Here is a 24956-nt window from a genome sequence, read left to right on the forward strand (position 1 = left end):
TGTCAAACCGGAGGTGTGTTTCTTAAAGTTTGTTTTGAGTTGATGATGCAATGGTAGGTAGGAGTGCGAGTAAGTGGTTACCAGTGGCATAAGTCTGTTCGGTTCCCCCAGTTGTACCTGATTTTGAGTCCGATTTCCCCCTGAATCATTTGAGACTTCACCTATATTCATTATGTTAGGATTGAGTCCTGCAAGTGTGCTACTTTTAATTGCTCTGAGAAACCTACTAGAGTAAGCCTCTTTCTGAGGCTCCGGAATAATACACTAATTGAGTCCTGAAGATCTGACTCCTTTGAGGATATTCTATAGAATCTGATGATTTGCGATTTTATGATGCCCTTGAAGGTGTGTTTAGGATGATAGCTACTCTTGTGTAGAAGAGCATGACAGTCTGTAGGTTTAAAGTAAACCTTAGTAGAAATTTTTTTTCAGATTTTGGTCCAATTGTTCCAAGAACACTGTCGTGTCCAGGAAGTTCACCTGTACCGGATGCATTTCATATTTGACTTTGATAGAGGGGTGGTGATTGTTGAGGATGTCAATAAATTCAGTGAATTTTTTCTCACCATGGGACCATAGGAAGGGGCATATCTGTGCCCCATAGCTGTACCCTGAACCTGTAAGTACTGTCTCCCTGCAAATTCAAAGTCATTGCATCTTAAACAGATTTCCAACAACTGCAAAAGTTCTTCATCCGGTCTCTTAGGGTCCGGATGCTGTTCCAAAATGTTTTTTATTGTTCTTCGGCCTAATTCTGTATTGATATTCGTGTAGAGACTTTCAATATCAATTGTGAACAATTGCGTATTTATCGGTAATCGTATTGGTTTAATAAGTTCCAAAAAGTGATATGTATCTTTCAGATAGCTAGGATGTTTACAAAAGAGAGGTCCCAAAAATCGATCTATATAGAGGGAGATATTATAAGTCGCGCTGCTACACTCCGATACAATGGGCCTTCTCGGCGGGATCACATTTGGTACTGTCCACATCTGCGGTCTTTGTGGATCTTCGGGAGGTAGAAGGGAGGTAAAACTGCCTATTTTGGGGTTCATCCGGGCCATATAAGAAGTCTCTTTGTTTTGCAGTAATGTATTTTCTACTATATAATTTACTCACAATACTGCGGACCTGAATTTGTGTATTTTGCTGAATGCTATTCTCAATAGATCTGTAATATTTTGCATTAGCTAACTGTCTATTAGCTTCCAAAATATATTGATGTTTGTCCAAAATCACAATCTTTGAGCCCTTATCCGCTGGTTTAAAGATAATGTTTTTATTTTGTTGAAGTTCCCTAATCAGTTCCATCTCCTCTCTTCCAGCACCGTCTGTACGCCTTGTCCACTGTCGGAATCCTGCAGAGTCACGCGAATCGGCTTCAATTAGCTTCCTCACTCTCTCATCCAACTGGCCCCAAGTAGGTTCCCAATTAGATGGTAGCGCAAGAAAAGCCCCATAGTCCCCATCCTTTTTATCCTCCCCAAAGTAATCCAAGAGTTTAATCCTCCTATGATATAAGGAAATATCCCTCCATAAATCCTCCCTGTCTAGCGTACTTGGGGCTGGAATATAAGAAAGCCCTTTCTCTAAAATTCTATTTGTCTCATAGTGGGTTGGAATAGAGTTGATCAATTTAATATATTACTCTCCTCAGCACGCCAAGTGTGTCTAGAGGATTTCAAATCATGCAACCCATCTGTGGGCAAATGAAAATCCAATTGAATTCTATTAAGTGGATCAGTGAGAGACTGTAAATGGAAGATGGAGGCCTGCTTCTCCTTACAGTGATCCCGAGTAGAATCTGAAGGGAGATCCCCTATATTAGGTTCAGTATGAGTTAAAAATCCAATTGCAACTCGCTGCACCACTGCTTGAATATTCGCCCCGCTGTTTCCTGAGTCCAGTGGATGTTATCTGTGACCGTATGGAATTGGTTCTCGGCTATATGGCTTATCACAGGCAAGCGCTTTAGCGCAAACTCATTCACAATGTCTAAATACTGTTTCTGTTCCCGAGGTAAGAAGTGTGAATAATTAATCAATGGGAAGTAAATGTTTGCATTGGGGAAGACAGACTGAGCCTTCCTGTAGAGCATTCTAAGCTGTTTTATGGATGTTTTATGAGGGTCCTGGTCTCTGTTATTGATACCTACCGACACCACCACCAGCTTCACCAGTGCACGCGGAGGGGTTTTTTCCAGGATCTGGTTAAAATGATAAAACGACGCTCCTGGATAACTGTCGACCTGAATCTCACCTGAGCAATGTGGCGACATACGATACAGATTAGAGTCCCCCAGGAACCAAATTGGTTTGTTACATCTGAATTGCCAGTCCATAATCTTTCTCCCCTTATGGGTATTGGGAAAATGTACATATTTGTCTTTCTCTCTCTCTGTCATTTGTTTTGAGTTATTTCGTTTTTGATGTGAGGTTGCCGCTGACACATTTAGGGAGTAATTTTAGGGTCAGATGAGGTCGTCTGCGTCCCACAGTCGGCATTATTGCGCTTGACCGGGCCCTGCATCATCATGCTGTTATTTCCCGCTACTCTTTTAGCTGTGTCTCGCTCCCCTGTTCTTGTGTCCATTACAGCGGCACTCCCTTCAGCTTGCAACCTGTATTTTGCTGCCGTAGCAGTAGAATAAGAGATGAGTGTTACTCTCCTGTTCAAAGCCATGAATTTGTAAGCCCAGGTCATTCTGAGAGACCGCCACATTGCTCCTTGCCTGTGTAGGCTGGTGAAGAGATACACTGGTCAATTTTGTGGGTCTAGAATAATGTTTATTTGTTCTTAAACTGCCCTCACTTTTGTTAAATTTGCCAGCTGTTTCGATCCGATTAACATTACCTTCTGTGAAGTCACCTTCAGATGTTCGAAAGGGGGGTCTGTTTTCTTTCTCCCTATGTTGTCGGTCTCCCTCGCCCGCACATCCTTGTTGTGAAGGCTGTGGGGCGGAGAGGCAGACCCCTTTTGACTTACATTAGCTTCACGTGTCCCCAAATGGACCTGAGTGGGTGCAGCCGAGTTATTTTCCACAAATGTGGGTATTGGTGTTATAGGGGAGAGGGTCCGATTACGGGTCCCCTCTAGTGGTCTATTCATATGAGGGTCTATTGTTAATTCCTCTCCAAACGGAGTGGATTGAGAGTCCCGTGGGGGTGGATGGACCCTCTCTGGGCCGTGGCTATTCCTCCCTCTGTCATTTAAGGCCGCAGCCATTGATCTGGTCTGCTTCCCAACTATCACTTTGGGGTAGAGGGATGGGTGATGTTCTTGTTCTGATCTTTGCAATGGTGGAAAATCTCCTTCACTGTCTATGTCAAAATCTGATGTCGATGTTCCCTCCAGTGATATCTCGGGGGATGATTCTACATAAACTGACCTATCAGGTGATTCTCCCTCCCCTGAAAAGAAGTTCTGTATGGTTTCCACAGTAGATTGAGAGAATCTAGCCTTATATCTTTTTCCTGCCCAAGCAATTGCTATTCGGAGAGCATTTTCATTAAAAGAAAGGTTAGCGTAGTTTGTAATCACGCTGATGTAATGTTCTTGCAGCGCCAGCAGGTTGTTCTCTAACCACTGTTCTGTATTCCTCTCTACTGCTCTTTGAACCTCCTCAGAAGGTGAGGCTGGTTTAATGAAGCTGGTTTAGTGAGTTTAATCACTTGTTTTGCCATCCCTCTTGGTGGATTTTTATTTGTAATGGCTAGATCTATGATTGCTTTATGATGGATTGCCTGTATTAATTTGAAATATTGTTTAGTCACAACACTTAATGTTGCCCGTTGCTAGCCTGAGGTTGGATGTATTCTACGGACCCGACATCAAGGACAAAGTGGGTCCCCGAGGAATAGGTTACCCTGCCATCCAGACGACGTCCTTGGTTACGCTGTATGTGAAAGTGTAGCCCTTTGGTAGCCCAGTGCTTTTCCCACGCACTGTCGCCGAGAGACAAAGGTATGGTTTCTATTTTCCTTGCTTTCGTGAACCTGAGACTGGACTGCTCACTCCCACTGCTGTAACTTTGGTCAGCTTAATGGACTGGGACCCTGCAGTCAGCTCCTGTTCACTACAGTTACACCTCAAAAAAGACTGTATATGGTTGCATGTTCAAAGGACATTTTGTTGGGACTGACTCGTAGGAACTGGGACTATTACCCTGTGAACATTGTAAATTGTGTCATGTTTGTGATACAGTGTTAATAATTCTGGAGAAGAGAATTTCTTTGTTTCATTATTTTATTTGTATCGTGATTTTTTTTTTTTTTTTTTTTGGATCCCCGTCTGTGGCTAGTGTAAACCCAGGGTTTTACAACAGTGGGATCACAATTGCCTGTTTCATTCGTTGAACCTGATTTCTTTTTATTTCTTTTGCATTTTTGTTTCTTGCCATCCATGATTTCAGGGCCCATCATAACTGATGGATGGTAAAGTTCAAAGGGCCATCTGAGCAAATTAAAGTTTAACATTGCTTAGAAGAGACCGTTTCATGTTTTTGTCTAACCCAAGTTGCCTTGGAGTAGGGGCACCCAAGCTATCTGGTTGGGGTACAGAAAATCAGAGGAAAGGTAGGCTAGGCTGTGTTTGTGTCTGATAGTATAGTATACTCCAGGCAGGCATCGTTTCTCAAGATTGAATCCTGGAGCCCCTCTTCTGTGCCCGTATCAGCCAGACAGCTAAAACCATTCTTACAGAAGTAAGTATCAGGGTCAACTGTACTGGGGGGGGGGGGGGGGGGTCACAGACTCAGATCCCACCACCCACTAGTCGTTCAGGGCAACCTGTGCGCCTCTTCGCCCCTATATAGCGGGGCTAGTAGCCCCTTACACATGGTTTGTATTTTATCCAGCTTCTCTCTCAATAGCATCCTCAGCTTCTGAGCCAGAGGAGACCCAATGGATGGTGATTTTTCCATTTGTTCATTGAGGCAATGATCCAGCATAGTGAGCAAAGGTATGACCTTTGACCCAGACACCCTTTTTTCCTGAGAGAGCTCAGTGGTTATATCGTTAAATGGTGCTAGGACAATCAGACACTCTGAAATTATACCAAATTCCTCAGATGAAACAGGTGGGATGTCTCACAACAGACATCCCACCTGAGTTGAGGCTTCCTTAGTTGTTCCTGCACCACTGAAAGCCTCTCCTTACAAAATACAATTAAAGAAGCATACATTAGATTGTCAAGGGAGCAGAACTATACACTTAAGTAGCATTTAAGAAACTGTAATTAAGCCACTTAAGAACTTACCTTTGCAGTGGTACTGCTCCTGAAATATCCCACGATCTTCCTGGACTTGGCGCGGATGTCAGAGACCTCAGGGGTCTGGTCAAGGGCCTTCTTCACCACTTCAAGTTCAGGGTGTGAGCTATGCATATGGCATGTTTGGGTTATAGCTCCCTTGCACAAGCCTCCATATTGGCAGCTCCATCTGTTACTAGGCATGTGACTTTGTCAGTAATAGCCCATTCTGTCATGAGTGAGCCTTTCACTTGTGCAATATTTTCTGCAGTGTGTGCATTAGGAAAATATTGCACTCCTAAAACAATGTGCTGGACTCATCAGCAAAATGGCAGGTGACTGCAAGATAGGCCTCTGTGTTGATGGAGGTCCACATATCTGATGTCAGACTCACAGCTGCTGCCTTCTCAATGCTGGCCTTAGCTTTCCTTCATCTCACACAAACCAAAGGTCTCCATTACAGTGTTCATGAAATGCTGGGTGTATCCATCTTCTGGGGCGGGCCTACGGAGGAGTGCTGAAGATTTTCCTGTGAAGGAGCTGCTGGTGAAGATCATGAGTCCTGCTTGATCAGTGTGATGAGCTTCAATCTTCCTAGTGTTAAATGATGCCTCTCTCAGTCAGTAAACAGAACATCTGGCACAGGACAGCTGTGATGAAAGAAAGGGAAGATGTTTCTCCAAATCTTTGGACCCAGGAAACCCGGTTTGGTCCTCATGGTCTCCCTCACTAGTTTCTCCCCAGCGTGAATGAAGCTGTTGATAATAATGTGGAATCTGTTATTAAATGAAAAGAACAAATTAAAATTACACTACTATGAAACCTTCTGCTGCTGTCTTTATTTAAAGTTTCCATGTTAGCAGGCTGTGGAGTGCTCTGTCAGTGTAATTGATCTAAAAGTGTTTAAGTCTTCAGTCTTATGTTAAAATCTCAAAGGACAGCATTACATTTTTATATTAACAGTAACTCTGGGCCTCTGTGGATTGGGCAGCTGATCTAATCTCTGTCTAAAACTGGATAACAAAAACTAAGGAGTGCTAAATCATTCATTAATACAGACTATTAGAGTAACAGGTGTGTAGCATCGCTAACTAGCTAGCAACAAACCTCCAATACATTGTATATGCTAGCGGCTAATCTAGCAAATGAATTAACAACAGAGTGATTTTAGATGTTGTAGAACTATAAGATGATAAGCTGTGTGGTTTTTTGGGGGTTTTTTTTATAATTGTGACATGGCTGTATTTACCTTAATTGAATGAGTCGTCAGTCGTGGTAAACCCATCGGCAGATAAAGGAGCAGCCAGACTACGTAAAAAGTGTAGGGGACGTGTTCGAGGTCACGTCCAGCGGGTGTGTGTGGACGGGAGCGTCACGCAGACGCTCCACCTCAAGTCGCTACTGTGCAAACTCTGGCTCCAAAAGTGCATTTTTGTACAATGGGATGAAGTGCTGTAGTGTCGTCCATGTTTTCTACAGTCATTGGCTGGGACCTCACAACAGCAGCACCTGAAGGACGCTTCTCTCTCTCTGATAGCTTGTGTTCTGACACCCGAGACCTGACTTTTGAGACCTGACACCTGAGACATGACACATGATACCTGACAACTGACACATGAGACCTGACAATTGACACCTGAGACCTGACAGCTTTTTTTCCTGAGACCTGAGGATGTCCTAAAATGTACACCCTACTGGAGATAGACAGATGAATTGGTGCTGCAGCTGCAGTGATCCAGACGCTGTACCAGTCCCTCTTGGTGAAGAGACAGCTGAGTGTAAAATGGTAAATGGCCAGTATTTGTATAGCGCTTTACTTAGTCCCTAAGGACTCCAAAGCACTTTACACTACATTCAGTCATCCACCCATTCACACACTGCTGATGGCAAGCTACATTGTAGCCACAGCCACCCTGGGGCGCACTGACAGAGGCAAGGCTGCCGGACACTGGCGCCACCAGGCCCTCTGACCACCACCAGTAGGCAACGGGTGAAGTGTCTTGCCCAAGGACACAATGACTGAGACTGTCGGAGCCAGGGCTTGAACCGGCAACCTTCCGATTACAAGGCAAACTCCCAACTCTTGAGCCTCGATGCGAGCAAAGCTCTCAATTTAAAAGTTGGTCTACATCCTTTATTCTCCCATTTGGGTAGTGACTAAAAGAACGAGATTGCAGATGCAAGAAGCGGAAATGAGCTTCCTCCAAAGGGTGGCTGGCATTTGACTAGGAGGCCTCCTCGGTCGAGAATGACAATGAAGTTGCCCCATCTATTGAGGACAAACGGTTCATTCAGTTGATGAATAATGAGATGTTCATAGATGATGCTAACAGTTGGGTAGCTCCCCTTCCCTTTCGCATGCCAAGACCACGGCTGCCTAACAACAGAGGACAAGCTCTGACTCATTTCACCAGTCTCTGCAAAACTCTAGAAAGGAAACCTGAGATGAGGAGACATTTTCTGGCTTTCATGCAGAATATCTTTGATCGAGATCATGCTGAACCAGCTCCAGCACTCAACGATGGAGATGAATGCTGGTACCTTCCCAGTTTTGGCATCTATCATCCACGCAAGCCTGGCCAGATCCGAGTTGTGTTTGATTCAAGCGCTCCTTATCTTGGCATCTCCTTGAACGATGTGCTGTTGACAGGGCCAGACTTAAATAACACTCTGCTGGGAGTCCTAATGCGGTTTAGGCATGAACAGGTAGCCATCACAGCAGATATTGAGCAGATGTTTCACAGCTTTGTTGTCAGGGAAGACCACAGGAACTTCCTCAGATTTCTGTGGTTTAAAGACAATGACATCACGAAGGAAGTTGTGGAATATCGTATGAGAGTCCATGTGTTTGGCAACCGCCCCTCTCCAGCTGTGGCTACTTATGGGCTTCGGAGAGCAGCTTTACATGGAGAGGGCGAGTTTGGGGAGGGGGCAAAGGAGTTCATACACAGGAACTTCTACGTTGATGATGCACTCAAGTCACTGCCATCTGCAACAGCAGCTATCAGTCTTCTCAAGGCAGCCCAAGGCATGCTTGCCATCTCGAACTTGAGACTTCATAAAATAGCATCCAATTGCCTAACTGTCATGCAGGCTTTCCCATCAACAGATCATGCAAAAGACTTGAAAAATCTCGACCTGGACAAAGATTCACCTCCTTTGCAGCGAAGTTCTTGCAACTTGTACAATGGGATGAAGTGCTGTAGTGTCGTCCATGTTTTCTACAGTCATTGGCTGGGACCTCACAACAGCAGCACCTGAAGGACGCTTCTCTCTCTCTGATAGCTTGTGTTCTGACACCTGAGACCTGACTTTTGAGACCTGACACCTGAGACATGACACATGATACCTGACAACTGACACATGAGACCTGACAATTGACACCTGAGACCTGACAGCTTTTTTTCCTGAGACCTGAGGATGTCCTAAAATGTACACCCTACTGGAGATAGACAGATGAATTGGTGCTGCAGCTGCAGTGATCCAGACGCTGTACCAGTCCCTCTTGGTGAAGAGACAGCTGAGTGTAAAATGGTAAATGGCCTGTATTTGAATAGCGCTTTACTTAATCCCTAAGGACTCCAAAGCACTTTACACTACATTCAGTCATCCACCCATTCACACACTGCTGATGGCAAGCTACATTGTAGCCACAGCCACCCTGGGGCGCACTGACAGAGGCAAGGCTGCCGGACACTGGCGCCACCAGGCCCTCTGACCACCACCAGTAGGCAACGGGTGAAGTGTCTTGCCCAAGGACACAATGACTGAGACTGTCGGAGCCAGGGCTTGAACCGGCAACCTTCCGATTACAAGGCGAACTCCCAACTCTTGAGCCTCGATGCGAGCAAAGCTCTCAATTTAAAAGTTGGTCTACATCCTTTATTCTCCCATTTGGGTAGTGACTAAAAGAACGAGATTGCAGATGCAAGAAGCGGAAATGAGCTTCCTCCAAAGGGTGGCTGGCATTTGACTAGGAGGCCTCCTCGGTGAAGTGTTCCAGGTATGTCCCTGAAATAGTTTCTGTTAATTGATGCAAATGTGTTACTTTGTATTTTTTACCCTGGATGTTTTGTCAAATTTCCTTTAAGTCAGACTGAACTGCATTATTTTGAGTGGCAGTAGTACTTTTGTAGAAAACGTTTAAAAGTCCACAGCTTGTTGGTCAGGGTCAGGGTCAACATTTTTGCATTGCTTTGAAAAGTATTAAAAATGTTAAAATATGAGGAAAAAACATAACAGTATAAATATATATATATATTATAGTCATTTTCTGTTATTGGTTTGTTGAATACATAACTTTTTTTCAAAGTCAAAAAAGTGTCCAGGTGAGTAAACATGTTTGCAAACACCATGAAAAATGAGTTGGTAACATTTCAATTACACTGTTTGTTTGTTTTTATTTTTCTTCTCTAAAGAAAAATAAAAACTCTCAGAAATCACAATCACAAATCTTGACGGAAATCTTGTTTCATGATTTCATAATTCATACATGAAACAGTTTAAGTATGAAACAGCAGATTCTTTTTTTTTTTTTAGGACATTTCAGTGTTGGAATCATTATATCCATGTCAGGAAAATTAGACGTATGTCAGGAAAATGAAACTTTGCTTGGTTTTAAAACATTGCCAAATTACTGCTCAAAGTTTGACCTGCTCATCAGTTTGATGTCATGGGGGAGTTCCAGGTTGTTTGTCATCAGTTGATGTTTTCTTTAATGCAGTCATAATGATGATAATTAGCCAGTTGACTTTATCCCTTTGTGTAATAATAATAACCTCCACTGAAACTAATTAAAAGTGATCATTAACGGGATCATTAATTATTTAAAGACTGCTCTGTTGACTGGCAGTTAATGACAACACATGCAATAGCAGGTAAACAACAGAAGGTTAAAGTTACTGGGGAAAAATAGTCAACAAAACTTAAATTGAAATTACTTATATTAATGTTAAGATATATTCCTGACTGCTAAATGAGTTTGAAGGTGTGGAGAAATAATGCTTATATGACAGGATCTATTGCAAAATGTAGGTGTGCGATATCTTTCACACCTTGCTATCTTCATATGACCTTTTAATTTGTTTAATTTGCATTCGTGGACCCTGATCATTTGTGAAGTACAAAAGTTATTTACATTAAACTTCCAGTGCAGAAAAGTAAATAAGTGGTATTTAAAAATGCAGTCAAGCATTTTTTATACCCACCCCAAGAGCTATAATCAAAGAATTTTTTTCTTTTTGTTCACCATAACTTTTTTAATCTAGCTTTCAGCATCGTAGCATTATATTGTGATATGTCATAGTTTCAATAAGAAAAATCCGCTAATTTAACATCTCTGTGCAGAAGAACAATCATTCATAACCTGAGTTTACCTGATTTCTGAAAAGTCACTTAAGAAAAATTCAGAAACTGGATTTTGGCAAAACTTTAAATGGTCATATCACCATTTGGGATAGGTGGCTGGTCAAAGCATTCTTGTAATTCTTCAGTATGTTGGAACAGTGAAATTTGCAAGAGCCATCTAAGAGCATGGCTTTGCACAACACTCACTTTGTTATTTACACAATCTACAATTAAAAATAAAAATACTTCTGCTTTCTATTAAAAAAAAGACAATCCAATCCAACTTTATTTATAAAGCACTTTAAAATAGCCAGCACAGCACGTACAGTAAGTAAGTTAAGAACAGCCAAAAAATAAAACACAAATACATAAAATTACATTTGAAACAGCCCTATATTTAAAAAAAACAACATAAAACAACATAGAATAAACTAATAAAAAATAAACTAAAAAACAACATCTCACAAGGTGTCAAAGGCCAGCATCTCACTAAAATCAGCATCATCAGCTCATTACAACCAACTAAAAAAAAAACAACAACAACAACATCTCACATGGTGTCAAAGGTCATGGTGAAGAGATGGGTTTTCAGAAGTGATTTAAACACAGGCAGAGAAGAGGCCTGTCTAATCTATAAAGGCAGATAATTCCACAGTTTTGGAGCTGCTACAGTAAAAGCACGATCTCTTCTAAGTTTACGCTCAGTCCTGGGTACATTCAGGAAACAGCTGACCTGAGAGAGCAGGTGGGTGTATAAGGCTGTAGCAGGTCAGAGAGATAAGATGGGGCTAGGCCATGGAGGGCTTTAAAAGCAAAGAATTTTAAAATGAATCCTAAAAGGAATGGGCAGCTAGTGAAGTGAAGCTTCACTGGGGAAATGTGCTCAAACGTTCGAGTGCCAGTTAAAAGACGGGCCGCAGCATTTTGCACCCTCTGTAGATAAGCAATGTATGACGCACTGACCCTTATATAAAGTGCATCATAGTAATCCAGCCGAGTGCTAACAATTGATTTTACGATTGCCTTAATCTGAATGTGAAGCTTCAGTTCAGAATCCACTTTGACCCCCAGGTTTGTGACAGTTGGCTTATTATATTGGGCCAAGGAATCTAAATACACATTGGGGGTCTCAGTGGGACTACCAAAAACCATCACCTGAGTCATTTTGTCAATGAATTTTAAAAAGATAAGAGACATCCAAGCCTGAATGTCATCAAGTCACTGAAGTAATGGCTTTATGGAATAAGTGCCTTTTTTCTTTAGAGGGACATAGATCTGACAGTCATCAGCATAAATGTGAAATGCAATGCCGTGTTTTCTCAGTATAAAACTAAGAGGGAGCAGATACAAAGAAAAGAGGAGGGTGCCTAGAACTGAGCCCTGTGGGACACCACAAAAGAGAGGAGCGGGGGACGACACATGGTCACAGAGACTGACACAAAAAGTTTAGGACCTGAACCACTCGAGTGCTGTGCCCCTAATGCTGTTCCTACTGTTCCAAACTAGAGAGTAAAATGGCATGATCCAGTGTATCAAACGCAGCTGTCAAACCTAAAAGCACAAGAACAACACAGTGGCTAGCGTCAGTAGCTAAAAAAAAATCATTAAAAACTTTTAAAAGGGCTGATTCAGTGATATGTAAGGATTTAAAACCAGATTGGAAAACCTCTAAAACATTTTGCTTTTCCAGAAAGGTCATTAATTGGCTGTGAACTATCTTTTCAAGAATTTTCTAGAAAAGATAGTTTGGAGATAGGCCTGTAATTTGCAAGAACCTAGAATCAAGAGCAGGTTTTTTAGTCAGGGGTTTGACAACAGCATGTTTAAAATCATTAGGGACTACACCTGACAACATACTGTGGTTTACCAGCTCAAGAACCAACTGTTGGTAACACCTCTTTTAAGAGTCGGGGAGGGACAGCATCATCTGGAGACCCCGCAGGCTTCAAATGACTCTCCTTTAAAGAGAACAGAGGCCATGTCCACACTAACGCATCGTTTTCTCTCTGTTTTGGTCTCCCGTCCACACTGAGACAGCGTTTTCCTCAAGGAAAAATGCAGCATTTTGAAAACGCTCTCGAAAACGCATACATTTAAAATGGAGCTGTCCCATCACAGTGTGGACACTCGAAAACGCAAACTTTCTAAAACAATGACGCATTTTAGTCATGTGATGCAGTCACGTGACCAATTAAACAAAGATAGCGAAGGGCATTACAGCAGTTGTTTTGATTGTTCTCGATTTTGACAGCCCTAAAAAGATTAATATCAGTTTGTACATGCTCCAGATGGCTTTTCTTCAAATTCTTTAATTCTTATGCGCATACGCATGACTGGAATGTAAGCATTTTGGGCCGTTTCAATGTGGACGCATGTGTGGACACGGAGCGTTTTCAGACGAAAAACACAGTTTTCAAATCTATCCAGGCTAGTGTACATAGTCAGTGTCACCGGCTCAAACCTGTCAAAGACAGCAGAGCAGGAAGCAGAGACTGTGGGGTCATGAGCAGAAGGAGAGATTTCAACCATGGTGGAGGAGACCTTCTCAATAAAAATGTATAAAAAGATTTTTACAGGCAAGGGCTCGATACAGTCAGTATGTGGTGCACTAAGAACAGAGTTAATGGTCTGTTAATAAAACATGCGAGTTGTGACATTTTGATAGATTAAAGTCAGAGAAGTGCTTACTTTTGGTACCTTTTACACTTTTTTGATACTGACTCCAACAGTCCTTTAGCATCTGTAATGACACTTGTAGTTTGTCCTTTCTCCATATGGGCTCAGCTCACGGCACTCGCATCTGACAGCTCGGGTCATGTTGTTCAGCCAGGGCTCAGATTTAGTTTTAGGCAGCCTGGTTTTTAATGGAGCCACAGTGTCCAAAGCAGTCCCGCAGGTGGAATAAAACCAAGAGCTCAGTTCCTCAGTCTGGGTGCATAAAAACTCCAGGATTTTATAGCTCTGGTTAAAAACTCATGAAAACTGCTCAGCAGTGGAGGAGTTAAAAATGTGACAGTGCTGAGCAGCAGTACGAGGTTTAACTGAGGTACAGGGAAGAGAAACTACAAACATCACACTACTATGGTCAGAAAACACAGGATCACAAATCTCTATGTTAAAAACAGAAAAACCATGAGATAAAACAAGATCCAGTGTGTCCACGTTCATGTGTGGGACCGGTCACACATTGCACCAAATTAAAAGAATCGATAAGGTTTAAAATGCCCTTTGCCATGGGCATGTCAGGGCAACACACATGAATATTTAGAAAAAAAGACACACAGGAAGAAATTTCAAATGCATGCATGAGGTGCAGAAATGTGCCAAAAAGACCATAACACTTCTGGGTTTTTTTTCTGCTTTTAGTTTGGGTGTCTTTTTCTAAGGGCCTTCAACTTGTCTGCCTGTCTGTCTATTTGATTTCGATAGATAGATAGATAGATAGATAGATAGATAGATAGATAGATAGATAGATAGATAGATAGATAGACAGTGCATGTAGCTCTTTAACCACAGGGGGGCGACCTTGTGTGTATTTTGCAGAGCTTTCACTTCATTGTTAGATGAAGATTACAAGATTGTCCAACACAAGGCACATTCAGCCCTTGTAGAAATTAATATGAAAGCTTTGACAGTTACACAGAAATACCATGGGTGAACACTCCAATTTCAGTATTAGCAGCAGCCATTAATACCATGTAGTCAGAAATCAGAAAGCTGTAATACACTATTTCAGGGTTTAAACATGGGGGGGTGTAAAGAATCAGTCTTTCAATAGAAAGGCCTTTCAATAGAACAAAGATATTTTCTTTTCTTTTCTTCTTTAAATCAAAATCTATAAAAGGGCAGGGACAGGGTTTAAGCAGACCTGATCATACAGAACTGGATATTTGGAGCACTTGACACATAGGAATGTGATATTTCCATGAATACCTGCGTCTAAGGAAGTCAAGAGTAATATCAAGAGTAAACGTCATGAGTATTGTATATATTAAACTCCTAGAAGAACAAGTCTCTTTGTATTTTTTGATTTTACTGAAGAATTTCCATATCCAACAGTCATACATCCTAACATCATATCTTCATCATCATATATTCATTTTTATTATTAGTTTTTATACTGTGGCAACCCCAATGCAATAACAGCCTAATGTTACGCAAAGTGTAAGAAAATGAAGATATAAATTTTAAAAATGCATAAATATGCTCCCAGTGCTTTGTTGCACCCTTGTAGTTTGGATCCTGCTGGCATATTTCGCATGAGTGAGTACAGAAATGATTTGTATTCTCACAGCAGTAAGTAGTCTAGTCATTATACTGATAGAAAATGTTTTCCGTTTTATTAGATGTCATTTAAAAAGAACGGCGTTAGAAAAGGTTAAATGGATATAGAAATGCACCCTGTATTGTATGTCCCTCCTCGGCTTCCGTTGGAGCCCTTTGCTCGATGTGTTGTAATTGCGGCCGATCAATATGGCCGCGCTTAGGAAGGGAGCAGTGTATCTCCGTTTCGTCAGGTAAGGCATTAAGGTTGAATAAACATACGTACTGATTTTGTCATCAGGTCGATTTATCCTAGGCTGAACTGACTTTTGAAAAGAAAATCCTTTAGTGTAGGAAAATGATTTTTTTGTTTGATATCGCGGTTAACAATGGCAACGGGAAGTTATGAGTCTTAAAGTCATAACTCAGCTACGCTTAAATGAGCGTTGTTTTTGTGACTCAATAAAAATGTTCAAAATTACATTCATTTGTAAACCAGCTTCACTTTTGTTTTAATGTTTTATTTGGTTTTAGTTTGTTTGTTTTTTTCCCCTCGTTGGGCTTTTTGAGCTTTGGTACCTGATCGACTGGTAAAAACGTCATGGATTTCACTGGAATTCGCAGCCTGAAACTGAAAGTATTTTTTTGTTTTTGTTTTATCAGGAGTTCCGGTAGTGTCCTGTTGAGCAGCAGAAAGCCTGCAGTTAGTAAACTGGGAAAATGGAGAAATATTCTATACACAGGTGTAGCGTCGTTAGCTGTGGGCGGTGGGCTGTGTGCTGTACCTTTCAAACAGGTGAGTCGGCCTCCCTGCCCCAGCAGTTGTTACAAACTTCACAGCAGTATATATCCGCTACCTGACCTACTTTACATGTTTATGTTCTGTGTCTTTGCTGCAGGTTGAACCCCTTTCCCATGACTCCCTAATCAAAAGAGCAGCCTCTCTGGCGACCGACAGCTCAAGCACTTTTCTCTCTCAGACCAGTCTAGCACTAATAGATGCCATCACAGAGTACGCCAAAGTAAGTCTGGCTCTTATGGGAAACTTTCTGTCCAATTAGTAAAATCTAGTCCAAGTTCATGTTTATTGTAGCATTTTTACCATCACAGTTGATGGGAATTTATCTCGATGGGCTCACATATACTGCAAGAAACATCCAACAACACACAACTCTGCACAACATGGTATAAAAATACAAGTTCATGCTATAGATCACCCCATAAACTCCACTGGATCAGTTTTCTTTAAAATGGCTTTAGTGGAACAACAGTCCACAGTGCAAGAGGATCATTTAATATACAGCTTAATATATAACTTTTAATTATTATAATTTTTTGTGTTATTATAATAAAGATAATAGTATAAATTTCAGTGCATAATACGTTCAGATTATATCATCACAGCTGGATGTAAATAAACTGAATTAATAAAAGGTTCAGTGCGTATTTAAGCTTGGGGGTAGGTAGTACTCCTGAAGTCTGATATTCTGCTACTATTACTCTTGTATCTTTTGCCTGATGGGAGAACATTGAACAGGTTATGTGAAAACTAGTACTACATTTTTCTACTAAAGTATATACTGATCAGCCACAAAGTTGAGTAGTACCTGCCCAAACAGTTTTCACCTGTTATGACATGGTCGTTCTGTGCCCATGCTCAAATCTTGGCAGCAGATCCTTTGGATCCTGTGTTCTGCAGGGTGGTGTGGGCTCCATAGATCAGAACGTTCTGGCCCATCACCTAAAGATTATACTGTGATCGTAGGGGTTTGGAGGCATTATTTTGTGTTTTTGCTAATGTTTATTTATTTGGTTTCTTGTGTGTGCCCCTTGATTTTGCATTAATTAAACATAATTCAGTTTGTGGCTCCATAATGTAGTACTTAGTATAACACATTTGATTTAGCAGATTAAAGGATGCTGGTTCAATTCCATTTGAGGAATTCCCCTTTGGGGTTGTGAGAGGAGGGACATCTGGCGTAAAATTCAGCCAAATCACTACCCGCCTACTTGCTGTAATGAGCCTCTGTGAAAAGGCAGTAGCCAAAGTAGCTGCTTGTTCTTTTTCTGACAGAATGCCTTTCCTGTCTGTGGGAAACAGTAGCCCGATCATGCCTTGCTCAAAGCAGTAACATCATCACTCTGTCATCAGCAAAGCAGACAATCACATAATTCAGTATATAAACACCTGGTCCACAGACTCCTCAGTCTAACATCTTGTAAAGATTATTACTGCTGATGACACCCACTGGCAGCTATACCTATCATCAAGCGTTTCACAGTTCTAAATAAGAATTAGTAGACTATCAGTAACTACGATCAATACATGTGTTCACGAAATCCTCAAAACATATCAAGAAAAACTGGTATAAAAACAGCATGCTGTGACTGTTATGAACTGTGTGTTTCAGCAAATACTATTTTCGTTAACATAACCGAGGCTGTTTCAGTTGCTTAGTACAGTTCAGTGAGAGAAAAACAAGTAACAATGTCTAAATTTGTCATGTGTAACAAAAAAAATGTTCTTTCAAAAATTAGTTTTTCAGCATTTTGGGGGAGTTAGTTTCTTTTTTGTCACATCCCCATGAAAAAATTGTTCACACAGCACACTTGTTTTTATTTATTATAAAAACAACACAGTGTCCCTGTAAATAAATGTCAGTAAACGACCTGTGGATCATGTGTCATGTCTGGAACAAATACATCAGTGAAGTATTTTTTTGACCTCTGCAGTGGCATCAATGCTTGCACGGTGGGTATAGCTGGGTTTCACTGTCAAAGAGTTCCCACAAACTATTTGCTGATTCTTTTGCTGTGGTTGCTGATGACACTGATGATGATCATAATGACATATGTTTTTTGGGTATTTAGTGTCATCAGGTTTGTTCAGCAGTCTGCTGATCAAACATAGAAGCACCAGAAAAGCCACTTTGTCAAAAATGGCATGAAATGAACCAAAACATCAGTTAGCTGTGGTCATATGATGTGGCTATTTTGAACCATGTTTCAGACCAGTGTACAGAATATCATGTAAGGCCAGTATCGAGTTTCCCATTCCCAGTGAGTACACATCATGCCTGTTCAAAAATCTGCTTATTAGCTTGATAAATAAAGGTTTATAAAATCACGAGTTTGCAGACTGCAGTGCTTATCCTGCTCAGTGCAACACATTAAACTGCATGTGAAAATGCCTCCAAATATCACTTTGTTCCAACACTTTCATGCTCTCAGATTGCATCATAAATCTAGCAACTGTTTAATCTTGCAGTTAAAACCATTAAAATAAAGTTTAATTTGTTTGAACATGTGCAGTGGAGAAATGGACAACAGTAAATGGTGACCATGGAGCTGTTTAGGGATGAAGTGAAGAAAAAGACAGGGAAATTGTTGGTGTGACTTAAGATAATGTAAAGGATAAGGTGAAGTGGGGATAGATGTTCTGCTGTGGTGACCCCTGAAGTGTTCCTACTGTTTCCAAAGTACTACTAAGTTGTTCTTTAATAAGCTCCTTGTCCTTATTCCAGGCTGTGCACACACTCATTGCCCTACAAAAACGATATCTGGATTCACTGGGAAAACTGACCCCAGCAGAGGAGGATTCAGTCTGGCAGGTGATCATTGGCCAGCGTGCAAAGGTCAGTCTTCATTGCTCTCTTCGGTTAGAAGTATTTAAAGAAAAACATCTCGTTTTGTTTTTTTTCGTCATTCTTTGTAAATGTGACCACAGATTTACAAACAGGTTGCTGTAGATCTGTTTGGGTCTTATTCTGATTTTGTCCTGACAGGTTAATGACAGACAGGAAGACTGCAAGCATTTCGAGTCAACCTGGTTCAGTGCAATGAAGCTCTGTGAAGCAGCAGCTGAGGCCGCATACACATCAGGTGTGTTGTTTTAAAAAAAAAAAAAAACATGAGCTATTTGGCCTGTGTGGTACAGCAGTCAGGTTGTAGTGTTGAGGCAAGTTCTCCTAGGGTTCATCTTTTTTAAGCTTTCTACATTGCCATTTGTGGTGGTTTCTATTCAGGTGCTGACAGTGTTGCACCTTGATCGGTGTATGGATCATTTGCTGTCACTCTGCAGACGGACAGGTTTTTGCATTTAAACAGAATGGAGATGATGGACAAGGAAGGCTGCCTAATGACTTTAGCTAATGTCTGAACTGGATAGGGTTGTTGTGTGAGTCTTTGAACACTGTTTGCATTTGTTTTTTTTCAGGGGCTGAGCATGCGTCTGTAACTGCAAGGACGAACATTCAGTTGGCCCAGGCGCAAGTGGAGGAGGCACGAAAACTCTCACTAGATGCAGATAAGAAGTTAGCCGAGACTAAAGTAATGGAGGTTCAAAGGATGGCACAGTATGCTGCCTCCTTAGAGAATAATGAGGAGGAAGAGGTGCCTGAGGCTTATCTAAGAGAGGACTGAAACAAACAGCCACGAGTATCAGAAAACAATAACTTCTCATTATTCTAACACTGTCTTCTTTTATGATGTGTAATATATTTGGTTTGGTCAAACTGATGTGCTTACATCAACAACATCAACAAAAGGGTATCTATAATTCAGAGCTTCTTGGAAGAGTGTTTCTTTAATGGGGTTTTTTTTTTTGGGTTACCAACAGTGAACGAACACAAATCATTTGTATTATGTCAAGATTTATTGCAATAAATACAAACATCCTGTGTAAACAAAATGCAAACTGTTTTTCGTGTTGTTGTTATGGTGTTGATCCACAGAAAATGCGTTTTTAATTTCTGCTAAAATTGGACAGGAGACCGTGTGTCCACTTTACATTGTTGCCAAACTCAATTGTTAGTGTTTCAAATGAGATGCACGAGTGCCAACTATGCGAACAAAATATCCCCTGTGGTCATTGTGAAAATGTTCTGTTTTCTAAAATGACCAGAAGACACTTTGTAAACACAGTAAGTTTGCCCAGATGACTGACTGTCAAGCACCTTCTTTGCGCATTACAATAATTCTTGCATGTTTTGTTTTGTTGTTGCAGTTGAAATGTCTACAGATTCCCACCCGTATGTCCCTCTGAAGAAGTCTTTTAAAAACGGCGTTAGCTTGCTTGTTATTTGTATCTCTTGTTTTCACTCAGCAGCTTTACCTTCACTGCTAATTACCCATGTCCTGATTGAGTTCAATAGAGCTTTTAGGCAGGTTTCAAAACCCCTCCTTTGCTTTCCTGTCGTCACTTCATCCACAGCAGCAGTCTTTCCACACCGCCACTGAACAGGAAAAAAGTGAAGACTCAACCTCTGGAAAAACATTAAAAATGTATGAATTATGATGCTTTAAGGAAAAATTTAAAACATGGAAAACAAGAGTTATTCATAATTGGATATAATGTCTTTGTTCCCAGGAAAGTTAAAAATGTGATGAAGCAGAGAAATTTGTCTTAGTTTATTTATGCTTATTCCAGCAGATGGCGATCTAAGTCCACTCCACTACACATCTTTGCCCTCTGCTTCAGTGGGATGCATTGCATTTACATTTTCATATCATGCCACATGTATTTTATATATGCAAAATGCAACTCATATTTTACTCCAGCACATGCAGCCGGTATTGATTTGTTTTGAATTAATAGTTGTGATTAAACAGGAGCCCCAGATTGTACTGCATACCTACATTTACATTATGGCATTTTGTCCCTGAACTGGTGTCTGCACATAAAGTACAGTGAGACTCTGTATGAATTTTAATTAGTTTGAATTCCGAACACTGTAATTTATTTCTTCAGTTGTTACTTTTATGCATCTCTTAAAAGTTGATTGAATACTGAGTAATTTTAAATAACATTTTAAAGCTGTGCACAGTTATCGGCCTTATCCATAGTATGTCCTCTGTAACAGGTACTCTATCTTAATTTCACATGTACTTTCTTAAGGTCGGTGTGTACTACAGAGGCCATTTCATACAGAGCTCATTAAGGGAAAGACCTGTGTGGAGGTGCAAGCACAAGTGTGTAGCGTCAGCAGTGAGGTGACCTCTCCTCGTTGTAGATGGTCAAACCTTGGCAGGAGATTGGACTGAAAGTGTGGCTACAATGGGGGAGGAATGGGTGGGAGGTTTTGAGGTGTGCAAGGGCCAGCTGACCAGTGCGACTAGTAAGGAATGTTGTGTTTAACAAAGGCTGTTTTCACAGACTGTAAAACCAAATTTCCCAGACAGCCTGTGTGGATGTGCAGCCACTGGTCACAGGGGAGGTGGTGCCAGTGCAGCATTGCTTGCCTGGAAGAAAATGTAATAACACTTAGTGAAAAGTATTTTTGCTGCATAAAACCTCAATGAGGTAACCACAATTACAAAGGTCATGGGCCATAAATGCTCATAAACTATTTAGTGCTACTGAGGGGGGTTTAAGTATTTATGCAGCAGTATGCATTTATGCCAGTGGTGTGGAATAAGCCTTGCTGAAGCAGTTTTTGCCCAAATTGTTGATATAATTAACACATTAAGAGTTGGATAATCGAAAATAAGATGTGAATTATCATCTCATAAAGACAAGAGGTTGCCTGCTGCACTAACTCTATCGTTTCAATGCAAAGTGCCCCAGGAGGGGAGATTGATTAGTGAAAAGGCCATCATTTCACCTGGGGATTTATAGCTCTTTGAGGATATAAATAAACCACCAGAGGGTATGAAGGTAGGGGGTACAGTGTGGTGACACATGCCGGGTCATGCTTTAATCACTGTAAAGCTGAGCTATAGCACTGAGAGGGAGTGAGTTCAGTTCTGCAGGAGATGGAGGTTCCCTGCAGAGTTCACATTGCCCTGATGAGGACTCGGAGCTAATAGAGTCTATAAAGACATCACTGCAGAATGAAACTGGTGGCTCAACGCGAGGGAGGCACATCGAAACAAGCATTTTTGCTTATCTTCAGTGAATAAATATGATGTTCGCCTAAAATTGCTGAGCGAGCAAGTTTATCAGCTCAAGCTTCAGTGCATGATAATAACACAGTGCTGCACACAGCGTCGGATTCCTGAATGTGTAAAAGCTGTAATTATCTCAAAGAAAAGAACAATGCAAGAGTGTTTCATTACCACTTTGTTTTAGGACAGAGTAGTCGAAGTGTGTCTGCATTCACGCTGATGAGTGCACACTTTTTTCCCCCAGCACTGTACCTGCATGTGATTGCTTTGTCCTTCAGTGACTGATCTCCTGGGGTTTATATTAACTTTCACATTCACTTCCTTGTTTCCACTACAGTTTTAGGATAGTTCAGCATATCTGTGACTGAGTTAACATTAATAAGCTGATTTAAAAAAAACAAAACCTTTGTGTGCACTGTGTGCACTGAGGCTTGGTTAATGGTACAGCAATGTTAGCATTTCTGGTGTGTGTAGGGGTTATTGTCAGTTTCCTTTTTTACGTGCTAAAGGACTGAGGGAGAATGGCTCATGATGCGTATTTTGTGTATTTTACTGTAATTAAGGAGGTTAGAAGGGGCATAAAGTGATTGACTGGACTTGCTAAAGTGAAAGCAGCACTTATATCATCTTACAATCTCCTCAACACCTGCTTATGAAAATGTGATGTAAAATAGATTGGGTTTGGTCATTAGAGGGACTGAAGGGTAACCAGTAGGTTGCTGTTTTTAATCCCCACAAAACCCGTGAACCCACTAAAAGCATCTTTAGTATATTCTTAAGCAACTTGATGAACCTTTGCCTGTTCAGTTGCTGCACTGAAGACGATAATCATGATTAAAAAGCAAATGGTTATTTGTGCTATAAATAGTTCTGTTCACATTTAATGTCTGTTTGCCCAAGTGAGACCTTAAAACAAGGAAATTCCTCACTCGTTCCACAAAAAAGAAGAAGAAAAAAACAAACAAATAAACAAACAAAACTTCATTATATGTGAGGTTTTAGTACTTCTTTCTTATAAAACTGTTTATGATCCTTATCAGATAGGTTTATATTAACTTAGGGGTGAAATCAATATCTTTTTTTGAGCCTAGTCATAGTCAAAATTTGATCCTTTCTAACTGCAAAAGTCCTTTCAGATGTATCAAGATAGTCTTATGAAACTGTGCCTCTTAATAAATGTAGTACTATTTCATCAATCTTGCGTATGAAAATGTTTTCGACTCCCTCTTGCTAATCCTGCTGTCCCTACAATAACAACAACAATGACTGCTATTGCTAAGGTTGTAATATTTCAAGTGAAAATAATTAAGCAGTTTAGATGTTTCTACTTTTTTTTCATCACCCGGGAGGTTTTTGATCGGTCCCATATTTTACAGCCCAAACATACAGCAACAGATGGTTTATATGGCCCCACGGAGACCCGATTTCAAATCATGCAGTCAGTCTGGGATTGCGTGAACAGGCAGACGATACCAAGACAGCCTAAATCCACTGAAGCACTATGGCAAGTTATCCAAGATGTTTAGACAACCTCATTTTCTTTGACAGGAAGAACTGACACTGTTTAAAAGATAAAGAGTGCTTATACCAAAAAGTTCTACTTTTAGCCGCTTTTTAAATTAAATTAAAAACAAGAATCACTTATTTCTGAAAGCATCCTTTCTTTGCTGTAAAACTAGACTAAGTCGTCTATTTTATGACTGGATAAAGTCACTTCAGTTTGGCAGTTAGCCTATTGCATACTTGAACTATACTGTGACATCTAAAAAAGCTCAAAGCTATCTGAAACGTCAGTTTGGGGCAAGTTTTCCCAACACAATCAATACAAGCAAGCCACGATAGATTTTTTTTCTTAAGACTGGGTTGTCTACTAAGAGTCAGTGCTTACATTGTAGTATCTGCTCTAGGCTTTGAAGCCCCCTGACATATACCAATGAAATTATAATGAGAGAAAATCTACTACTAGAACAACAACTACTACTACTACTACTACTACTACTACTACTACTAATAATAATAATAATAATAATAATAATAATAATAATAATAACAATGAGAAGAAGAAGACAAAGAAATGAGCGAAAATAAGAATAAATAACTAAATGGATTTGATATATAAATTTAAAAATTTTTCTTAACAATCAAACATCGACAACTGGCTCCACACGAGAAACTAACTGAAATTAAACGTAATAAAATAACAATTAAACATAATTTAGAGTGCTGATCGTGATAGCCCTGCTACCTATATTTATGTTGCCCGAATCTGTATATAAAGTACCAAAAAAAAAAAAAATCCCACAAGAAAACCAACAAACAAAAAGACAAACGGCTCAATGACAAGCATTTCAGAACTGCGCTAAAAGTGTATACACACGGAGACGAGTGGGTCAGCGCGCGTGCGTTCTTAAGTTTCATGTGTGTGTTTTGTTTTTGTTTTTTTGTTTTTTTGTTGACTTGCAGAATGGTACAGCCCACGCGGTTCTGTAGCTATGGAGAGAGGCTCCCCAGGAGCACGAGCCAGAGAGAGAGAGAGAGAGTGAGAGAGAGAGCAGGGACGAGCGAGGAGCGAGGAGAACGGATCCGGGAGTGCCGAGGCGCAGAGACACACAGGAATCATGGAGAAAAGATTACCGCTCAGGAGGACTTTGCCATCTAACGGACTGCGACTTTTAATATCCCTCCTCACCGTATACGGACTTACCGGTGAGTTAACGGTTTCTGTATCATCCCTCCCATAATACTTTTGAGGCCATTGAAAGAAGTTGTTGCAGTAGGATTGCTCGGAGAGGGTCCTCACGGATACAGTCCACTACTCAAACCGGCTGGCTAGTTTTTGTTGTTTTGTGGTGGGCTCGTCCTGCTGCATTTAAGCTAAGCTTAAGCAGGCTAGTTGTTGCCTGTGGACAGTTATCTTTACGTTAACACTGATGGGAAAGTAGCTGCTGCGTCAGTTGACCGTTAGCTAAAACTCACTCTCCTCCCCCCATTTGAATTCAACTCCGTTAACATCAGTTAACTTCTTTACATCGGAGCGACTGTTACACACAAGCTAACTGTGTTAAGATTTTCAGCTTATTCCAGGAGACATAACTCAGACACGGCACTGATTGGTGTTATGGTGATAATGGGCAGACCTTCAAGCTGAGGTTACTTACAGTATGTCACATCATGACTTGGCTAACATCATTCAGGGCGTTTGGGGGATTTACCGG

General features: G+C 40.8%; 2 protein-coding genes across 3 annotated transcripts in view; both read left to right on the forward strand.

The window, feature by feature from the left end:
- Positions 1-15021: 15021 nt before the first annotated feature.
- LOC147314901 (diablo IAP-binding mitochondrial protein-like) lies at positions 15022-19546 on the forward strand. The gene is made up of 6 exons (XM_086262005.1): positions 15022-15110; positions 15520-15652; positions 15756-15878; positions 18381-18491; positions 18642-18738; positions 19073-19546. Exons 1-6 carry the CDS (start codon positions 15067-15069, stop codon positions 19276-19278), a joined length of 714 nt encoding a protein of 237 aa, XP_086118131.1. The 5' UTR covers positions 15022-15066; the 3' UTR covers positions 19279-19546.
- A 4607-nt stretch (positions 19547-24153) lies between these two features.
- The window catches only part of nectin3a (nectin cell adhesion molecule 3a), a 33382-nt gene continuing 32579 nt past the window's right edge, over positions 24154-24956 (forward strand). For both annotated transcript variants that reach the window (XM_086262007.1, XM_086262008.1), the window contains exon 1: positions 24154-24447. In XM_086262007.1, coding sequence (XP_086118133.1) covers positions 24360-24447 — 88 coding nt within the window. In that variant the 5' untranslated portion in view covers positions 24154-24359. The remainder of the gene's footprint in view (positions 24448-24956) is intronic.

This window comes from Aulonocara sp. 'chitande type north' Nkhata Bay, linkage group LG14, assembly GCF_057382095.1.
Source record: "Aulonocara sp. 'chitande type north' Nkhata Bay isolate Kocher_YH1m ecotype deep benthic linkage group LG14, A_spYH_male_GT1.1, whole genome shotgun sequence".
Lineage (NCBI taxonomy): Eukaryota > Metazoa > Chordata > Actinopteri > Cichliformes > Cichlidae > Aulonocara > Aulonocara sp. 'chitande type north' Nkhata Bay.